The sequence below is a fragment of the Rattus norvegicus genome, chromosome 12 (assembly GCF_021556685.1).
Source record: "Rattus norvegicus strain SHRSP/BbbUtx chromosome 12, alternate assembly SHRSP_T2T, whole genome shotgun sequence".
NCBI classification, from domain to species: Eukaryota; Metazoa; Chordata; class Mammalia; order Rodentia; family Muridae; genus Rattus; species Rattus norvegicus.
In genome coordinates, this window is record NC_141545.1 from 50,566,387 (window position 1) to 50,585,053 (window position 18,667).

At 53.5% G+C, this 18,667-nt stretch overlaps 1 protein-coding gene across 6 annotated transcripts in view; it reads left to right on the plus strand.

Annotated features, from left to right (window-relative positions):
• Positions 1-17,030, plus strand: part of Kiaa1671 (KIAA1671 homolog) — a 142,664-nt gene extending 125,634 nt beyond the window's left edge. For all 6 annotated transcript variants that reach the window (NM_001402472.1, XM_087578142.1, XM_087578143.1 and 3 more), the window contains 7 exons: positions 1,742-1,860; positions 5,941-6,184; positions 7,976-8,150; positions 9,716-9,834; positions 10,375-10,517; positions 11,227-11,309; positions 12,902-17,030. In NM_001402472.1, coding sequence (NP_001389401.1) covers positions 1,742-1,860; positions 5,941-6,184; positions 7,976-8,150; positions 9,716-9,834; positions 10,375-10,517; positions 11,227-11,305 — 879 coding nt within the window. In that variant the 3' untranslated portion in view covers positions 11,306-11,309; positions 12,902-17,030. The remainder of the gene's footprint in view (positions 1-1,741; positions 1,861-5,940; positions 6,185-7,975; positions 8,151-9,715; positions 9,835-10,374; positions 10,518-11,226; positions 11,310-12,901) is intronic.
• The last annotated feature ends 1,637 nt before the right edge of the window (positions 17,031-18,667 follow it).

Sequence of the window (18,667 nt, forward strand, 5' to 3'; positions counted from 1 at the left end):
AACATCCTGTAGCTGACTGTGAGCGTCAGAGCAGCCAGCTGCTTAGAAGTCACCACCCTTGGGACTCATAATATGACTGGCACTGTGTCCCACACAGAGGGATGTCCTCTGGCCACCAAGGAGTGAGCATGTGGAGGGACTGTCCCAAAGGAAAATCTCAGACTAGAGTCAATCAGGATGTTTTGTTTGGGTGATGGGTAATTTACAGATGTTCCCTGTGTGTGCGTGTGCGTGTATGCACGTGTGTGTCTGTGTGCGTGTGTCTGTGTGCATATGTGCACGCTCAGGTGTGACTGTATGAGTGAGTGTGATGCTGACACATGCTCTACCAATGAGCGCCCTCCATGCCTCCAGCCCCCCAGCTCCCATTGTAACTCCTTTGCAACAGAGGTGGGCCCTGGCCCTGGGGCCACACAGAAAGGCAGTTCCCGACTCTGCTGTACTCTGTTGCTCAGCAGAGATGTTCTGAAGTGTGGGAGGGAGCCATGCTGGGATGGTGATCTCCCTCCTCGTCCCCCTCCTCTGGACTCCTCATAGAGAGATGGCAGCCAGGCTGGGAGGCCATCTGAATCACTGCCCAGCAAGCAGCCCACCCAAGGCCACTTTTGGTCACTCTCGAGAGCTCCAGGACACAGTGGCTGGTTTCCATGGTGACGATACAAGACAAGGCCTTTTGCGTACCATCCTGATGAGTGGGGAAGTCAGTGATGCAGGTGTGACGCTGACTCATGAGCCACCCCTGATGTCAGGCACTAAAGGGGGCCCACGGTCAGCTCTGTGATGACCTGTCCCCCTGCTTCCAGCATGCAAGTCACACCGCTGGTCCAGGGCATCACTTTCACCATTGTACAGTAGGGTTGGATTGAGCTCTTAGGAGGTGGCCTCGTGTCAGGTGACTTGATGCAGGCTCAGGGTCACTGTGTGCGGGCGCTGGGCAGGACAGGGCTGGGAAGTGGTCTGATAAATCTGGAAAGTGGGAACAGGCCTGTGTGTTTCTAGAGTGTTGAAGAGGGAGGAGATGGCTGCACTGTGTTGGACAAGGGCACTGACAGGGCCAAGTGATACCCATGTACAAGGCTCTGATGTTACTTTTCTTGGCACTGTATCAAGATTCTGGTTAATGGAGAGATTCCAGTTAATGGAGGGGACTCTGGTTAATGGAGGGGACTCTGGTTAATGGAGGGGATTCTGGTTAACTGAGGGGGTTCTGTTTAATGCAAGGGGATTCCGGCTAATGGAGGGGTATTCCAGTTAATGGAGGAGCGGTTTTCTCTGCCCACCACTCCAGAGAGCACAGCCCACTGTGGTGGGAAGGCTTGGCCACAAGAGCTGCTTGGTCCTCAGTGGTAGAAGTTTGTTCACATGGAGGATCTGGAAGCAGAGAACTCAGTCAGGAGGCAGGATAGATTCACTTGAAGCCCGCCTCCAGCAACCCACACTCCTCGTGAAGCCTTATGTCCCAAAGAGTTCATAACCTCCCAAACGGAGACCAAGTGTTCACACAGAGGCGCCACAGGGGACATTTCATAGTAAACCAAGACATAGTCCATCCAGAGCGCTGGTCTAAGCTCAGAAAGTGCCGCTTCTTGTCACATCTCGCCAGCCAGACTGGGGCATTCGTCTCCTTTGCCCCTTCTGGGAAGCCCTGTGCGAGGGAAGCCCTGTACGAGGGCAGCGGGGAACCGGGTGGGTGCTGTAGGACACGTGACGGTGCCTGAATCCCTCCTTTGTGTCCTTGCAGAACCAGCTGAAGCAGTGTTTCTCCCGGCGGGCACCCGAGGCCAAGGACACTGACACCCTCGTGCAGGAAGCCGACAGCCAGTATGGGACCTGGGCAGCCCAGCACCAGAACGGGGGCAGGTAGGACACACCTGGGTGAGGCTGCCGGGCCCGGTGAAACAGATGAGAATGAGGCTACCTTGGTTAGGGTTTCTGTGCTGTAATTAACATGGTGACTTAAAGCAACTTGGGAGGAAAAGGTTTACATCTCCACACCACAGTCCATCACTGAAGGAGATCAGGACAGGGAACTCAAGCAGGGCAGGAACTTGGAGGCAGGAGCTGATGCAGAGGCCATGGAGGGATGCTGCTTACTAGCTTGCTCCTTATGGCCTGCTCAGCTTGCTTTCTTATAGAACCCAAGAACCACCAGCCTTGGATGGCCCCGCCCACAGTAGGCTGGCCCCACCCACAAAGGGTTGACCCCTCCCATAATGGGATGGCCTCTCCCACATCAATTACTAAGAAAAAGCCTTACAACCTTGTTTACATTCTGATCTTATGGGAGCATTTTCTCAGTTGAGGCTCCCTCCTCTCAGATGACCCTCGCTTATGTCAGGTTGACATCAAACTATTCAGCACAGAGTCTGTGGCTGACTCAGGAGGAGGCCATTGTTATACGAAGGGCATAAGAGAAACCACAAAGGGACGGAAATAAAGTGCAGAATAGTGATGACAGGCAGGCAGCATGGACACAGCCAGGAGCGTGCAGAGAAAGGCAGACCCACAGGGACAGACACCCACAGGGACAGACATACAGACATCACTGTGTGACAGGCAGACTCACAAGGTCAGACATACAGACATACAGATATCTACACTGTGACAGGCAGACCTACAGGGACAGACACCCGCAAGGACAGACATACAGACATCCTCACTGTGTGACAGGCAGATCTATAGGGACAGACACCCACAAGGACAGACATACAGATATACTTAGTAAACTCGAATACTGCTGTAAAGAGGCAGGTCAGCGTGCGGTGGTCTGGGTACCTTGCAAAACATTCTGAGGTTCATCAACCCCGAGTTTCCCCCACGTGCATTCGAGGTCAACTCAGCACATGCCATAAGACATTTGTAGACAATGTCATATTGCAGTGTCAAAGTCTGGTCTCTCCCATGAGACCCTGGGGCCAGCTGCACAGCGCTATGTGTGCGCGTGTGTCTCTGTATCTGTAAGCTCTGTGTCTGGTATGTTTTTCCACTATGTAAACACGCAGAAGACAGACAGACGGCAGTCCTGGGTCCACCCCAAGCCCAGGTGACAATTTTGCACATCAATAAGCTAACGACCAACATCAGAGTGTAAAACCAAAGAACCGCTTTCGGCCCCAGGGTCAGTATTTCTGTCTGCTGTCAGAGGGGTGTGTGTGTGTGTGTGTGTGTGTGTGTGTGTGTGTGTTCACGCGTGCGCGTGCCTGTGTGCCTCTGTGTGTGTGTGCGCGTGCGCCTATGCGCGAGAATGTGTCTGTACACACATGAGGGCATCATGCCAGACTGGGAAACTGAGGCTCCGAGAGAGGCAGGGACCTGAGTCAAGAACACTATTATCAGTAGCTAAGTGAGCTGGGCTTGTACCCGGGCCCCCGGCCTCCCACCCCTCGAGGCTCTGATTCCACTGTGATGCACTGCTGGGTCACACTATCTGAGCTATCCCGAGTTAAAGCAAACCGGATTAAACCTGGTAAGAGAAGTGGTGGAACCAGCTCTTACTACTTTTAACTCCCGGTCTCCTAACCTGTGACTTATGTGTGTAGTGAGCTTCCTCGAGGATTTGTAAGCATTCCTGAGGGAGCTCCCAACTGTCTGGTTATCCAGGCCTGTCTCCAAAGGGACCCTGAGTCCCTGCAGTTCCCCATTCCTCCAGCTTCTGTCTCAATCTGAGACCTTGGAGCTTCCAATGGTGGGTGCCCTCTGCTGTCCTCCAGAGGAACTGCAGCCTCCTGGGACCAGGCTCTCTTGCCTTGGACAGTGGTGCCTCCTGCTGCCTGAAGGGTGGTACTTCCCTCAGCCTCTGGGTTTGTCATGTCTTGGTTAACAATCTTATACCCCAACCGTGAAAGCCTCTTGGAATTGGGAAACAGACTGGCACTGCAGGATTGAGGATTCTACCCCAGCCAGGTCAGGTGAGCCCTCCTGTGCAACATTGTCTAAGCTCTGTGTTCTTTCTATAGGAGGAGAGGGTGTGTCTACAATGTTACCATCCATAGTGGTCCTGATGACCTGGGTGGTACCCAAAATCCCCTCAAGGAGGGACTGAGTGACTGAGGAAGGGACTGAGTATATGAGGAAGGGACTGAGTGTGTGTGTGTGGGGGGGGGGGACTGAGTGTGTATGTGTGTGTGTGTGTGTGTGTGTGTGAGGGAGGATTGAGTGTGTGAGGGAGGGGGGACTGAGCTAGTAAGTGACTGAATGACTGTGTGAGTGAGTGACTAAGCAAGTAACTGAGTGAGGAGGTGAATGGCTGAAGGGAAAGAAGAGCTGAGTGAATGGGTGAGGGAGTGAATGAGTGACTGGCTGAATGAATGAATGAATGAATGAATGGCTGACTGGGTGACTGACTCACTGACTGACTGAGTGGGTGACTGGTTGGGTTACTGACTGGGTGACTGGCTGAATGAATGAATGAATGAATGAATGGCTGACTGAGTAACTCACTGGGTGGCTGACTGACTGACTGGGTGACTGGGTGACTGAATGCCAAACTCACTGACTGTGTGACTGGCTGAATGGATAAATGACTGGTTGACTGAGTAGCTTACAGACTGGCTGGGTGACTGACCGAATAAATGAACAAACGAATGAATGAATGAATGGCTGTTGACTAGCTCACTGGCTGGCTGGCTGAGTGAGTGAGGCAGCTGTTGGTCTGAATCTGGAGGCCGAGGCCCCAGTCTTCTCTGCTGGTTATTAGGGACCCCTGACCTGCCTTGCCCTCGCCCAGTGGAAACAGCGTGAGCTGCCCACATGGGACCCCGCATCCTCTCAGATGCTGTGCAGGTCATCAAAGGAGTGCGCAGAATAGGGGCAGGGGCTTTGTCTTTAGAGAGGTCCCTGAGGTTGGTGTTAGAAGTGGACTGATGAGTTCCGGCAGCTGTGAGGCACCTGATGGTCTTTTCTTCAGAGCCCGGAAATTCACCACATACCTCCCCCTGGCCTGTGTTGCCTCTCATTCATTCATATTCTCTCTGTGTCTGTCTCTGTCTCTCTTTCTCTGTGTTTCTAGGGTTTCTCTGCCTCTATAGCTCATTCTCTGTCTCTATCTGTCTCTATTTATGTCTCTATCTGTCTCTGTCTGTGTCTCTGTCCCTCTGTGTTTCTGGAGTCTATCTCTATATCTCATTCTCTGTCTCTCTCTGTGTCTTTATCTGTCTCTCTCTGTCTCTGTCTCTCTCTGTTTCTAGGGTCTCTCTCTGACTGCCTCCGTCTTTCTGTTTCTAGAGTCTCTGTCTCTGTAACTCATTCTCTGGTCTTTCTGTGTCTCTGTCTGTCTTTGTCTCTCTGTCTCCCTCTGTCTGTCTCTTTCTGTGTCTCTGTCTGTCTTTGTCTCTCTGTCTCCCTCTGTCTCTATCTGTCTCTCTCTGTGTCTCTGTCTCTGTGTTTCTAGGGTCTGTCTCTATAGCTCATTCTCTGTCTCTATCTGTCTCTGTCTGTGTCTCTGTCTGTCTGTGTTTCTAGGGTCTCTCTCTGTCTGCCTCCTTTCTGTTTCTAGGGTCTCTGTCTCTGTATCTCATTCTCTGTCTCTTTCTGTGTCTCTGTCTCTCTGTCTCCCTCTGTCTGTCTCTGTCTCTCTCTGTTTCTGGGGACAGGTGGTTGCTGTGTAGCCTGCATTGGCCTCCATTCCCTGACCCTCCTGCTTCTGTCTCCTTCTATGGAGATTACAGATGCGCTGCCATCGCTCTGAGTTGGCTCTTGGCTTTCCTTTGCAACCTGCACCCAGCAGCTCCTGTGTTGGGTCGGGTACAGTCTCCCGAGTCTGAGGAGCATCTGTGTACTGCACCTGAGCAGTGTCTCATGGGACAACAGACCCCTAACTACTGTTGTCAGAAGGGGGATCTACCAGGAAGCCCCGCTGCCCCCTGAGTTGAACTCTGAGCCACACAGTCATGTGCCTGGGGTTTGGTGTTCTGGTCTGTCACCTTCTGCCTTTCCTTGCAGTTTTGGCCCGGAGACTCCTTCTCCTGACAGCAGTGCTGCGTCTGCGGGAAAGCAGCCTCCAGGCAGTCACTTGTCCTCGTACACCGAGTCCACGTCGGTGGAGCAACATGACAGCTCCAGGGATCGGCGCAGCTCCAGCGTGGACCGCTCCAGTTCTGAGCTGGAGTCCACAGATGGCCCAGAGGGACCACCTCCGTCAGACGTCTGTCCTGCAGAGGGAGAGGATGATTTCTCCTTCATCCATGTAAGCCTGCAGCCAGTGGAGGTGGCTGGGATGGAAACAGTCATTTACCAAAGGGAAGCTGTGGCCTGTGTGGGATAATCACCCCTGCAGTGAGCTGACTGAGCCTTTGACATGGACCCTCCTGTAGCATACGGCGCCCCTTACTAAGCTGTGTGTCTCGGGGCAAACGCCCTCATCTCTCTGATGCTCAGCTTTCTAATTAGTAACCCCCACCTCCAGCTCCACCGCCTCAAAGGTGATCGCCAGTGTCCCAAGGCATAGCTCGAGGGTCTGCCTGTGATTCGCCACTCTAGGCTGGCCATGCCCAGCCCAGGCCCTGCCTAGAGCAAACAAAGAGGACAGCCTCTCTATGTTCTTACTCAGCAGGCATGAAGGACTCTCTGACAGCCATTCTAGGCACAGGCCCTCTTCTTGGGCCCAAACCGAGCTTGCCTAGGTCCCACAGTACAGTCAGGTGCCCAGTCTCCTGAGCCCTGGGTTGCACAGCATTCTGCTCTGGTCTTTTCAGGAGCAGAACTGGACCCTTCAGAAACCCTAATCTGCATGGAGGATGCAGGATGGTATCCCTTATAGCCTACAGGAGGATGGAGGGCAGGGACCATCACCAGAGTCTACAAGGGAGGACAGGGACCATTGCTAGGCTCCAAGGGAGGACAGGGACCATTGCTAGCCTCCAGGGGAGGACAGGGACACAGGGACCATTGATTACAACCTTCAAGGTACCTTTACTCCTGATAGCCAAGTCCCTGTCCTTACTCTTGGGTAACTGCTGCTCCAAATGCCCTTGAGGGGGGCCCCTAATGGGCTTCCAAGGGGACTCTACACATGACAAGGTCCTTCCTGTGGAACCTCTAGATAAGAGAGAGAGTGGAGACAAAAAGTGCTAAGTATCGGCCTCCAAGGACCCTGTGCCATGTAAGCAGGCATGGCGCCTACCTCTCCGGATTTGTAAGGATTTCAGTAGGTGATCCGTTTTTCACTCAACAGCCGTGCACTGAGCTCTCGCTGCTACTGAGCCTTGCTGCACAGCTCATATGCACGTATGGTATGGGTCACAACTTCCTGTTGTGCTCTTGTAAGTGACATCAACAGCCTTGGGTCCCTGAGAGCCGGCTCCATCCCTATCCATACTGGTAACCAAGGGGTGACATCCCCTGCTGTGACATCCCCTGCCTACCTTTTGCATTAGCAGTTGAAATGGCTGCCAGGTCTGCCCGTATTGCTGGTGGCCCTAAGCGTGGGGTAAACTGTGGTTTGTGGCCCTAAGGGTGAGGTAATGGAAGTGCCACCATGACTTGGGTGTCCTGTGGGGACCATTTGGAGTTGTCCCATGGTGGCCCTGTGGACATGGAAGCCCCCTTTAGTGGTGCTCTGTAGGTGATCCCTCCTCTCCCACCTGCACCCTAGATTATCATGGGGGTCACAGTGAATGCCTCAGGTACTCCGTGAATATGGGCATCATAGAGAATGAGAGAATGCACTCAGCTATTCATCAGACAGACAGACAGACAGACAGACAGAAAGCAGACACTCGTTGAGCCCCTGGTCTATATGTGCTCCTCTGCCTGTGTGACGTCACAGGCTGTGTCCTGTTTGCCCACTTGCATTCTAGGACACTGCCTGCATGGCTTCCATGGGGAAGTTGAGGCTCATGGGTGCCCGTAGAACCTGACCCGTGGAGGGGGCGTGCACGGCCCTGAGAACACTCTGTATGAACAAGGGACAGCCCGCAGACAGTGCAGTCCACTTACGGTATCTTTCCTTCCTGCCCCCTCCTCGCCACCCCCAAAGCAAACCTCAGTCCTTGACTCCAGTGCCCTTAAGACCCGGGTGCAGCTGAGTAAGCGAAGCCGTCGCCGGGCGCCCATCTCCCACTCGCTCCGGCGCAGCCAGTTCAGCGAGTCTGAGAGCCGGTCCCCTCTGGAAGAGGAGTCACACAGCGCGTGGATGTTCAAGGACTCCACAGGTATGCCTGCCGGTGCATCTCGAGTCGGACCTGCCCTCTGCGCCGAGCAGGAGGCTGCACACTAGTCAATCCCTGGGAGGAGCAGCCGGACCTTAGAGGATTTGGGACACAGCCACCCAGGAAGCTGTAATTTCTCATCCTGTAGAACTTCCCACAAGTGAGGTCTTAAATATGTCCTGAGTCTGTGTGTGGCGAGCGGTGCCCGTTTGTCATCCCAGGGTTTGGGCAGAAGCGAGATCTTCATGATGCAAAGCCAGCCTGGCCTACAGAGCGAGTCCCAGACCAGCTGTGACACTATATTAACGTGACTTTTTTTTTCCTGTATATGAGTACACTGTAGCTGTCTTCAGCTACATCAGGAAAGAGCACCAGATCCCATTACAGATGGTTGTGAGCCACCATGTGGTTGCTGGGAATTCTGGAAGAGCAGGCAGTGCTCTTAACCACTAAGCCATCTCTGCAGCCCACGACTCTCTTTTTAAAACAAAACAAAGAGCTAGGTATGATGTCACACACTTTGAATCCCAGATGCAGAGGCAGAGACTGGCTAATCTCTGAGTTTGGGGCCAGCCTGATCTACAGGGCAGACATTAGCGTGGCCAAGTGCAGCCTCTGCCTAAGCAAGTATTGGGCTTGGATATTTGCGTCTCATGTCCACCCATGCTAGCAACTGACGGTTAAAGATGTGGCGGGGGCTGGGAGGATGGGTGAAGTACTTGTTTCATAATTACCAGGACCTGAGTTCAAAGCCCCAACACCCATGTACCCCTGAGACAAACTGATCCTGAGGGTTGCTAGCTAGCTCTTCTAGCCGAACTGGTGGGTTCAGTGAGAGACTCTCAGAAAATGAACTAAGGGGAGATTGATGTAGATGCTCAGCATCATGGCATGTGCATACACACGGGTACACACACGTGAACACGTGCACAGAGACTCAGTAATACACAAATGAGTGTCTTGGGTCAGAACAGTGCCAACCCACCTGGAACAAATGCAGCTCACTACAGTGGCAGTGCACCCAGGTTCCCTCCATAACCCTGAGCACAGGCCAGGAGATATGCAGGGCTGGGGTTGACCTTTTGGAGCATGCCCAGTGTCCAACTTAGCCTGGGGCTCCAGGGGACGCACTGTGCACCACTGATGACCAGTTCCTAGAGAGGCAGAAACTTTTTACCCAGCAACTTATCCACAGGAAGTCGCTGTCCTAGCCTAACTGGGGACGGGGGCAGGGTTGGGGGTCGGGTGATGGCTTTGAAGAGACTCTGGAACGTTCCACATTGCTCCCTATTGGTGGAACGTGTCTATGCCACCTGTTCGACTTCTGTCAAGGATGTCCCATTATTCCTCCAAAGTGGCAGGAGCCAGAGGATCTGCCCTTACCCCACCCCAGAGGACACCATCTGCCTGTTTCCCAGCAGGTGGCAGAGTTTGAAGAAGTAAATTTGCAGGAAGCAGTCTGAGGCTCATGGCCAACTGCTCAAGCCCCGAGTGGGCTAGGAATGTCCGTGTCCTCGAGTAGGGATGTGGGAGGGGCCACCAGTGACTTCGAGTGCTTCTCTTAATAGAAGAGAAGTCACCCAGGAGGGATGAATCCGATGAAGAGCCTCCCAGGGTGGAGAGGACCCCTGTTGGCCACCCTCAGAGGATGCCTGTGTTTCCAGGCATGGACCCAGCTGTGCTGAAGGTACTGGGGCTTCCCAAGAGCAGTCTGCTGCTCCCTGCCTGGCCTTCCGTCTGTCTGTCCACTCCAAGCAATGCTTTTCTTCCTCTCGCTGCTCAGTCCACCCGTCAGTTATTCAGCCTCCATCCGTCCGTCCTGCTTATCGGTCATATTCAACCAGCCTTCCGCTCCCCCTTCTGGTTGCTCATCAGTTTAACGTCCTCTGCCTGCCTCCATCTGTCACCTGAATGCTGGGATGGCAGCCATGTGACATCATATCTAGCCTCTCCCAGGGGATCCTGCTCATAGTCTTAAGTTTCCTGTCACCCCTGCCATGTGCGTGTGGACTCTAGTGTCCCAGGCTCTGCGTCATTGTGCAGATGCAGGTATGAGTGTGCTGGGGCCTCCACTCCGATGAGGCGGTCACTCTCTCACTTCTCAGTCCCATGCTTCCGGCCTGGACCACCTCCTCAGTGCCTTGTGAGGTCTTGCTGTGGCAACGTTGCTAGAAGAGGCTTGTCCCCAGACAGGAGACGGTGACACTTGGCTGTTTTCTTTCCCCAGGCTCAGCTGCCCAAGAGATCAGAAGTGGACAGTCCTGGAGAGTCTCTAAGCTGGACACCCCAGCCCAAGACCCCTAAGTCGCCCTTCCAGCCTGGGGTGCTGGGCAGTCGGGTGCTGCCTTCCAGTGCAGAGAGAGAGGAGAGGTAAGACTGGGGATGAGGACACTTCCTGTCCAAGGCTAGGAGCGTGCTGCGTGTTGGCGTCCGGCGTCCTGCGCGCTGGGTCTTGCGCACTACGTCTTGCGTGCTGCGTGCTGCGTGCTGCGTGCTGCGTGCTGCGTGCTGCGTGCTGCGTGCTGGGTGCTGGGTGCTGCGTGCTGGGTGCTGGGTGCTGGGTGCTGCGTGCTGGGTGCTGGGTGCTGGGTGCTGGGTGCTGGTTTTTAGATGGGAATTGGTGCTTTCCCTGCAAGTGTATTCTATATTCTGACAGCTAGAGCTGAAGCCTGGGGGAAGGTGACAGAATCCTCCCCCACCCCACTCGAAGCCTCTCTCCTCCCTCTTCTCCCCACTGACCCAGAACTCCAGGCTGTCTTTCCAGGAACCCCTGCCAGGCCAGCCCTCCACACATGGATGGAAACAGAGAGGCACCCTGCCTTTTCTTACGTTTGGGAAGCGCTTTGGACTTGGGAGAGTTGGGAGGCCTAACTGGTTGGCTGCCCGTCAGGGAGGAGGCAGCTGCCCCACCCTGACCAGGCTGATTCTATGCAGCCTGGCATCCGCTCTCAGGCCAGAGCTGACCATGGCCCTGCTGTGAGGTGCTGGGAGACTTCTGCGCCTTACTTTCCTTGTTTGTAAAATTGGTTTGGTGATTCCATGACCTTGATTGGCTCACACTGGCTCTCTGTGGTTTCAGGTCTGAGGAGCGCTCACCCCAGTGGCTAAAGGAACTGAAATCCAAGAAGAGGCAGAGCCTGTATGAGAATCAAGCTTGACCGGGTAAGAGGCTGCGCTGGGGCACAGAGGGGACCAGGGGTGAAAGAGTCTAGCAAAGGGTATTGGGTAACCAGGGCTCTGAGCCCATGATCCTGACCTCCCCTCCACCTTCAAGACCTTTGGAAAGTGGGGACACCAGAGGCCAGCTTTGCCAGAGAAGTTTCCAAGCTGTGCATAGGGAGATCTTGGCGTACAAACCATGCAATTAAAATTTAATTCGAGACTGTATAGTCGGACTCTCGGCATCCACCTGAGATTCAGAAAGGGTCCACTGACACCGAGATCTGAGGACCCTAATGTGCTGGGTGTGAAGTGGCCTGGGGTCTGCATGGGGCCCTCATAGAATCCTCCTGTGCACTTGAAAGCACTTCTCATATTTAAGCTGCATTTATCCTTGTATGAGCACGCGGTGTATGAGGACGCACGTCTACAGTGCAGGTGCAGAGGACAATTCTGTGAGTTCTCTCTCCTCCCCCCTGTGTGGGGGGCCCAGGGATTGAACTCACGTCTCCAGGCTTGCACAGCAAGCTTCTTTACCCACCGAGCCATCCTGGCGGCCCTTCCGACCCCCACGGGACAGTGTACCTGCTTTCTTGTCAATCCTGCTGTTGCCTGGGCGATGTTGACACATCCGCACATGCCCAGTAGAGGCACATCCCCGTACTTTGTGAGCTCATCACAGTGGGCTTGGCTGAAGGTGTAGACTGGGGGTGGCACAGATGGGTAGGTAGGGCCCAGTCTATTTAGGAGTCTCACACTCAGATTAGTATGAGCTCTGCTCTCTTCCAGGGTCAGCAATGCCCCTGTGGCTGTGGGGGTCCTCGGGCTGCCCGAGAACACATAAGAGGTTGATCGAACCTGGGCTTAGGAGTGTGGGATGTATGCTTTAATGGCTGGCCTGCGTGTGGTTAGCAGAGAGGCACCTCCTGAATCACAGAAAGCAAGGCCCAGCCTGAGTGAACAGCTGTTTGGACTCTGTGGGCCCCACATTGTTGGTTTTCCTATTTGGCCCTGGGGCTTGGAACCTCGTGCTAGACCAATGCCCTACAGACGCCTCGGGGGGCTCCCTTGCCTGGCTCTGTCTGTCACGCTCCAGATAATTCCCAGCAGACCGCACATCTGACAACGTGTATACAACACATGTCATATAATCACGTATATGAGTGAACACGTGACGGATAGAGTCCCAGGCAGCCCGGCTTCAGGGTGGTGCTGGAGGATTCATGGCCTTGTCTTTATTCTGTATTGCCGGGGCTGGCATGGAGTTCAGCATGTGGCCACGGGGGTGGGGAACGTGTTCTGGTTCCTACATACCCTGTACTTGTGACCAGCACCCCAACCCCACTCTTGCCCAGAGCCCTCCGTGGTGTTTTGAAATCTGTGCTGACAGTCTCACCAGCAGCCCGCTGGAGGGAAATGGAGGCTCTGAGGTGATGCTCGCTGCTCCTGGTCAGGACGCCTGCCTCATTGCTCACCTTGCCCCAGTCGGTCCCCATGTCCCCCAGAATCCTTCCTGGGGAGAGGTGGATCCCTCCTCCCCCATGGTGAGAACCGTGCCAAATGCTGTGTTAATCAAACATTGTCATTCTCTGCAGACAGAAGATCACTATACCCACAAACTCAAGCCTTAACCGCCAGACGTCTGAGGCCAAGACACCCACTCTCCCTGACCACGCTCACGTGCCTGGGCCTCTCCACCCTGAGGACGCCGTGCTGAGCCCCACCCGGGTCCCCTCGGGAAGACCCTGTCCCGGGACTCGCTCCAGTCCACAGAGAGATCTTTCAGCTCTCCTTCAAGAAGTGTCCAGGCCCGTGGATTGGCCTTTGGTGTGACAGTTGGCCTTCCTGCTCTCTGCGGACACCTCGCCGGGCTCCCTAGGCTGGGGGTTCCACCTGGGCTCCGCCCCTGGCAGCCTTTCAGGAAGGACCCTGGCAAGAAAGCCTGAATGACTCTTGGGTGGCAAAGGTCACCATCCAAGCGTTACACCGGTGTCTCCCGGGTTGGGTTTGATTTTTTTTTTTTTACACCCCCCTTCCTGACAAGCTCTTCTTCCCCACTAACTGCCTTCATTCTGATTTATAAGCACAGCCCAGCCCCATCTTGTCTGTATCCTTTTCCTTCCTGTGAGGCCCTGGGCACAGTTGTCCTGGGTCTCGACACTCTCCTGTTTGCTTTAGAGGAGGATAAAGCAATAATGCGGCCAGTTTCCCCTGAACCTTGACATGTGCTTGGGTCTCTGCATTGACAGCGGAAAGGGTTGGGGGGCAGACAGTGACCGTTGCCTCCTGTCACCTGACCTCGCTGTCCAAGCCTACGAAAGCTTGTGACTTTCACCTTTGTCCACATCTGGGATGCTCTGATCTCCATGGGGGCAGCCTTTGCCCCCAGTTCTCAAGCATTACGAACCTCTGTTGGAATTGTCCGTACCCCGGCCGCTCACATCCCGGACCTGTGCTTTCTGAACACCCATATCCTGCTGGAGAGAAGACTCAACCAAGTCAGCTTGGAACAGACGTGGCCCTGACCCTGCCCTCCATGACCTACCCACCTGGCTAAGTGGTCGTCAAGGCCCATGTGGATGTTGCTCTAACTGAAAGGCCCCTGTAGTGGGAGCCCCAGGCCAGATGCTGGGCCGTGAGGTCTACGATGTCCGATGTCCTGCGTTGTGCTACCTGCATGCTCGCTCCTGGGAGTCTCGGAGCCTCTGTACTCCTGACGCCTACTCTGTCTTGTTTCCTTTTAAGCCTTCAAGGTGACATCAGGAGCCCCTGGCCCCAGGGGTCACCCCAGACTCACCAGGCCAACTGCCTGCAGCATGCTGGCAGCTTCCAGAGACCTTTTACCAACCTTGCCTTGGTGACATGCTTGGTAGTTCCAAGGCGGTCTGTGGCTGTGGAGGGCCCTGGGCCAGGTGTTCTGACGGATGTCTGCCTGGCTCGTGTGCCCAGCCATTGCTGCCCCGACGTTCTCGGAGACAGAGTCTCTTGCTTCTGCTCCCTCTCTGCCTGGGTTCCCTTTGGAAGGGTTTGGTGGGAATGGATGGCCGAGCTTGGTGTCTTAGGACAGTCACCTGTGCCTGCGGACTGAGGTGTTCAGCACCGAGGAGACTGCAGGCCCCACCTGCACCCCTCCCTGAGCTACTAGTGAGCGGGCACACGCCTCTGAAATCACTTGGGGTTCAGTCTCCCTGCAGATGCTCCCGTAGTCCCTGTTTCCTGTTCTGTTTTGTTTTTTAGAATCCATTTTGTATCCTGTGGCGATTTTGACCCAGTAGCTTGCCAGGGACTTTTTTTCAAACACACTACAGGGTTGAGGGTATAGCTCAGTGGGCAGAGTATGTATCTAACGCAGAGGACCAGAGTTCTGTCCAGGGACCACATAAATGAGGTGTGGCGGTGCACATCTGTGATTCTAGTGCCTGGCAGATGGGGGGGGGGAGGAGGAGGAGGAAGAGGAGGAAGAAGAGGCTCAGAAGTTTAAGGATATCCTTGGCTATATAAGAAAGCTGCAGATCAGCCTGGGCTAGAAAACACTTGAATAGAACAAAGCAAAGCAACATTCTGCTCGTGATTTTCGTCTTAACCTGTCTTGACTCCCTTCTCCTGGGGAGTAGGAGCCTAGGGTAAATTAAGACCATGGCAGTAGGAGTCGATCCCATCTTAACTATCACAGTAGTTAAGGCACAGTAGAATCAAAACGTGCTTGCCCTGTCTGTCATTGCCTAACCCCTCACACCTGATGAGAAATCAACTTGATTCCTCACGAAGACCCACATAAGGACCTCGGCTCTGACCAGGGCAGGTTTCTACATCTCCCCCCAAGGAACCCAAGATCTGACAATCTCACTAGGTCTGCAGTGACCTGCGTTGGCTGTGTCCCCCTATTTAGAGTCAGTGCAGCACAGCGAGCAGAGGCCCATGCTTGGATCCTTAGCTGAGCTGAGCGAGTGGCTCACTTAGTCCCCTTTTTAAAACCAGGTGAGGCTCTGGGGCCAAGTCATGGGCCGTATGCCTCCCCATGACCCTCCTTTTAAAGGAACCTAATAATGCCTTAATCGTGTGTGATAGGCACCTGTGTCCCCCTCCCCCAACCCTCCCTCCTGGTGACTGGATGTTTGCAGAGTCTCACATACGCCTCCATCTTCTCTATGCCCATCAGCATTTTGACATCTGACCTTTGGGTACGCCCCTCCCACCCAGTAGATAGGCATTCTCCTGCATAGTCTGTGGCCTCATACACGGAGGCCTTTGCCCTGCGAAATGGCGTGGCAGGATGCTCTCGGGCATCCTCAGCTCCAATGGAGAAACTGGGTGGTCCTGGGGAGTAGGAGCCTAGTGTAAAAATTATCTCACGCCCCCCGGGTTGGACTCAGGGGCAGACGGGATCAGAGGAGTTTATAGGGTAGGGGAGCAGGCAAAAGGTTCCATCAGATGCCTATTTTCCTTCTACAATACTGCCCCCTGCAGGAAGCAGCTGTTAAAGCAAAGTCATCAATTTAGCTGCTGAGCAGGGATTGGAAAAAACACTCCTGTGATTTCCAAAGGAAACGCAGCGAGTCCTGGTGCGTGTATGTTGGGGGGGCGTGGGGGTAAGGACTGCTGTCAATCCTGGCTTTACAGCCACTCATTCTGGATCTAGGCTTGACTGAAAAGTGGAAAGCCACCCACCTCTTAATATCCAGCCCTGGCGAATCATTTGGGCGACAGAGACGCTGTGCCCTCCAAATGTGCCTTTGCCCTGTCGACAGGAAACGGATCTCCAAATACCCAGGTTCCCCACATTGCTGGGGACTAGCAGGATCCACTCAGCATCTCTGAGTTTGCCTTGGCCTCAAGCCCCTCAGTGAGAGAGGACTTCCATTGACATTTCCGGAAGGTCACATTCCAGAAGCCCGAAGCCGTGAAGAAGGCAAGAGGACAGGGCTTCCCCTGTCCCTGTCCCTATCATACCCTAGAGCATCCTTTTGTTTCTGTGGCTCCCACAGTGAAGGACACCTCATAGCCTGCATCCTTTACCCCTCAAGAGTCCCCTTCAGCTGTTTATGTCACCTGTGCTGCGACAATCCCTGGCAGCATCGAGCCAGCTAGAAATCTGCTTCTTAAATGTCGTCCCGTGTCGCCTTACAGATTCTGCTCGATGGCGCTCACAGAGGTTGTAATGTTGGTCTACAGAAGGCGTTTGTACCAAATCGTTTCTTAACTCTGCTAGAGTGATCACGGCCCTCAACACGCTTTGTATGCTGGGGTGGGGGAATGGAATTATATATGTGAATAGGATATATTTTTCCTAACAGTTCACTCTGGGTCCTACCTGGGATGTTCGCATCACGACAGGGAAGGACTCACAAGGTGCGCATCCTGTCTGCAGCATTCCGACAGCTGCCTTACCAACCCACAAGCTGCAGGACTTCTGAATGAAGGCAGATGGTGCGCACCACGGCCAGTCCCAGGAAGAACCTAACTTCGTGACCGATAATTCATCTTTAAAAAAAAAAAAAACAACTATATTTTTACTGTCAAAACGAATGGGCTTCCCGGACGTTGCGGTGACCGGATGCCCCCTGTGCTTTTATATTTTGTCACTGTAAGAGGTTTTCTGGCACAGACAAGCAAGTCAGGAATCCAGCTGACTGCACTAAATGGGGTGAACTCTGCATGTGCAAAGGGGGCACACCCAGACTCCAGAAATAGTAAATAAAGCTTTCCTGTCAATGATGACTCTAAGGCTGCGTGTCCTTGGTCATTGTAGGAGGGAGGAGGTGCTAGGGCTTTTGATGAATAGAGACCACCAGGGGTGCTAATCAACAGCCTATGCAAAATAGTCAATAACCTATCCATGAGAGCACCAGCCTGCCCAGGGAAATTAATCAACAACCTACCCAGTGACGCCTAGTTGATAAGTTACCTAGGGATGGAATTGATTGCCAACCCAGAGATGCAACAACAGCTTCCCCAAGGATGTTTAGTCAACTACCTATCCAGGGATGTTAATAACTTAGCTGTCTCAGTTGTTTTTTTGTTTGTTTGTTTGTTTGTTTTGTTTTGTTTTTTTTGTTTTTCTGTTGCTGTGATGAGCCCCATATCCAAAAGCAGCTTAAGGGAAGAAAGGTCTGGGTCTTGTTAGAGTTTTACTGCTGTGAACAGACACCATGACAAAGGCAACTCTTATAAGGACAGCATTTAACTGGGGCTGGCTTACAGGTTCAGAGGTTCAGTCCGTTATCTTCAAACATGGCGGCATCCAGGCAGGCATGGTGTAGGAGGAGCTGAGAGTTCTACATCTTCATCTGAAGGCTGCTAGCAGAATACTGGCTTCCAGGCAGTTAGGGTAAGGGTCTAAAAGCCCACACCCACAGGGCTACACCCACTCTGACAAGGCCACACCCACTCCTGTAGGCCACACCCACTCCAACAAGGCCACCCCTACTCCATCAAGACCACCCCTACTCCATCAAGGTCACACCTAATAGTGCCACTCCCTGGGGTAGCATATTCAAATCACCATAGTGTGGGTCTGCCCACGTCAATTAATTTAATTAAGACAGTTCCCACAGGTGTGTCCATGTGCAACCCAGAGTAGATGACCTCTCCTTGAGATCCTAGGTTTTCCCATGCTTAAATTTAATCATTGCAATTGATTGCCTCACTTCAGTTAACCTTCGCTGGCAAATCCCGCACAAGTGTGCCCAGAGATGACCTAAGCTAGATAAAAGCCTCATGGGAGTGCTCAGAGGCGGCTCCTGTGGGTGATTCTGGATCCTGTCAAGTTGACAATATTAACCCCAATAGGTGCTAATCTGTAGCCTGATCATTGTGGTTGTGTTAGGGTTGCTATTGCTACGATAAAACACCACAGTCAGAATAAAATTGGGGCAAAAATTTTGGGGGTATTTTTGTTTGTTTTGGTTTTGGGGGTCACTCACAGTCCATCGAACAGTTCATCATCAAAATCAGTGAGGACAAGAACTTGCACAGGGCAGGAACCTGGAGGCAGCAGCTGATGCAGAGGCCATGGAGGGGTGCCGCTTACTGGCTTGCTCCTCATGGCTTTGCTCAGCCTGCTTTGTTATAGAACCCAGGACAAGCCTAGGGATGGCTCCACCCACAGTGGGTGGGGCTACCCAAATGGACGGGCCCACCCACGACCGGTGCCCACCCCGTTAATTGCTAATTAAGAAATGCTGTTGGGGGAGGGGGGTTGGGGATTTAGCTCAGTGGTAGAGCGCTTGCCTAGGAAGCGCAAGGCCCTGGGTTCGGTCCCCAGCTCCGGAAAAAAAAAGAACCAAAAAAAAAAAAAAAAAAAAGAAAGAAATGCTGTTCGGGGGTTGGGGATTTAGCTCAGTGGTAGAGCGCTTGCCTAG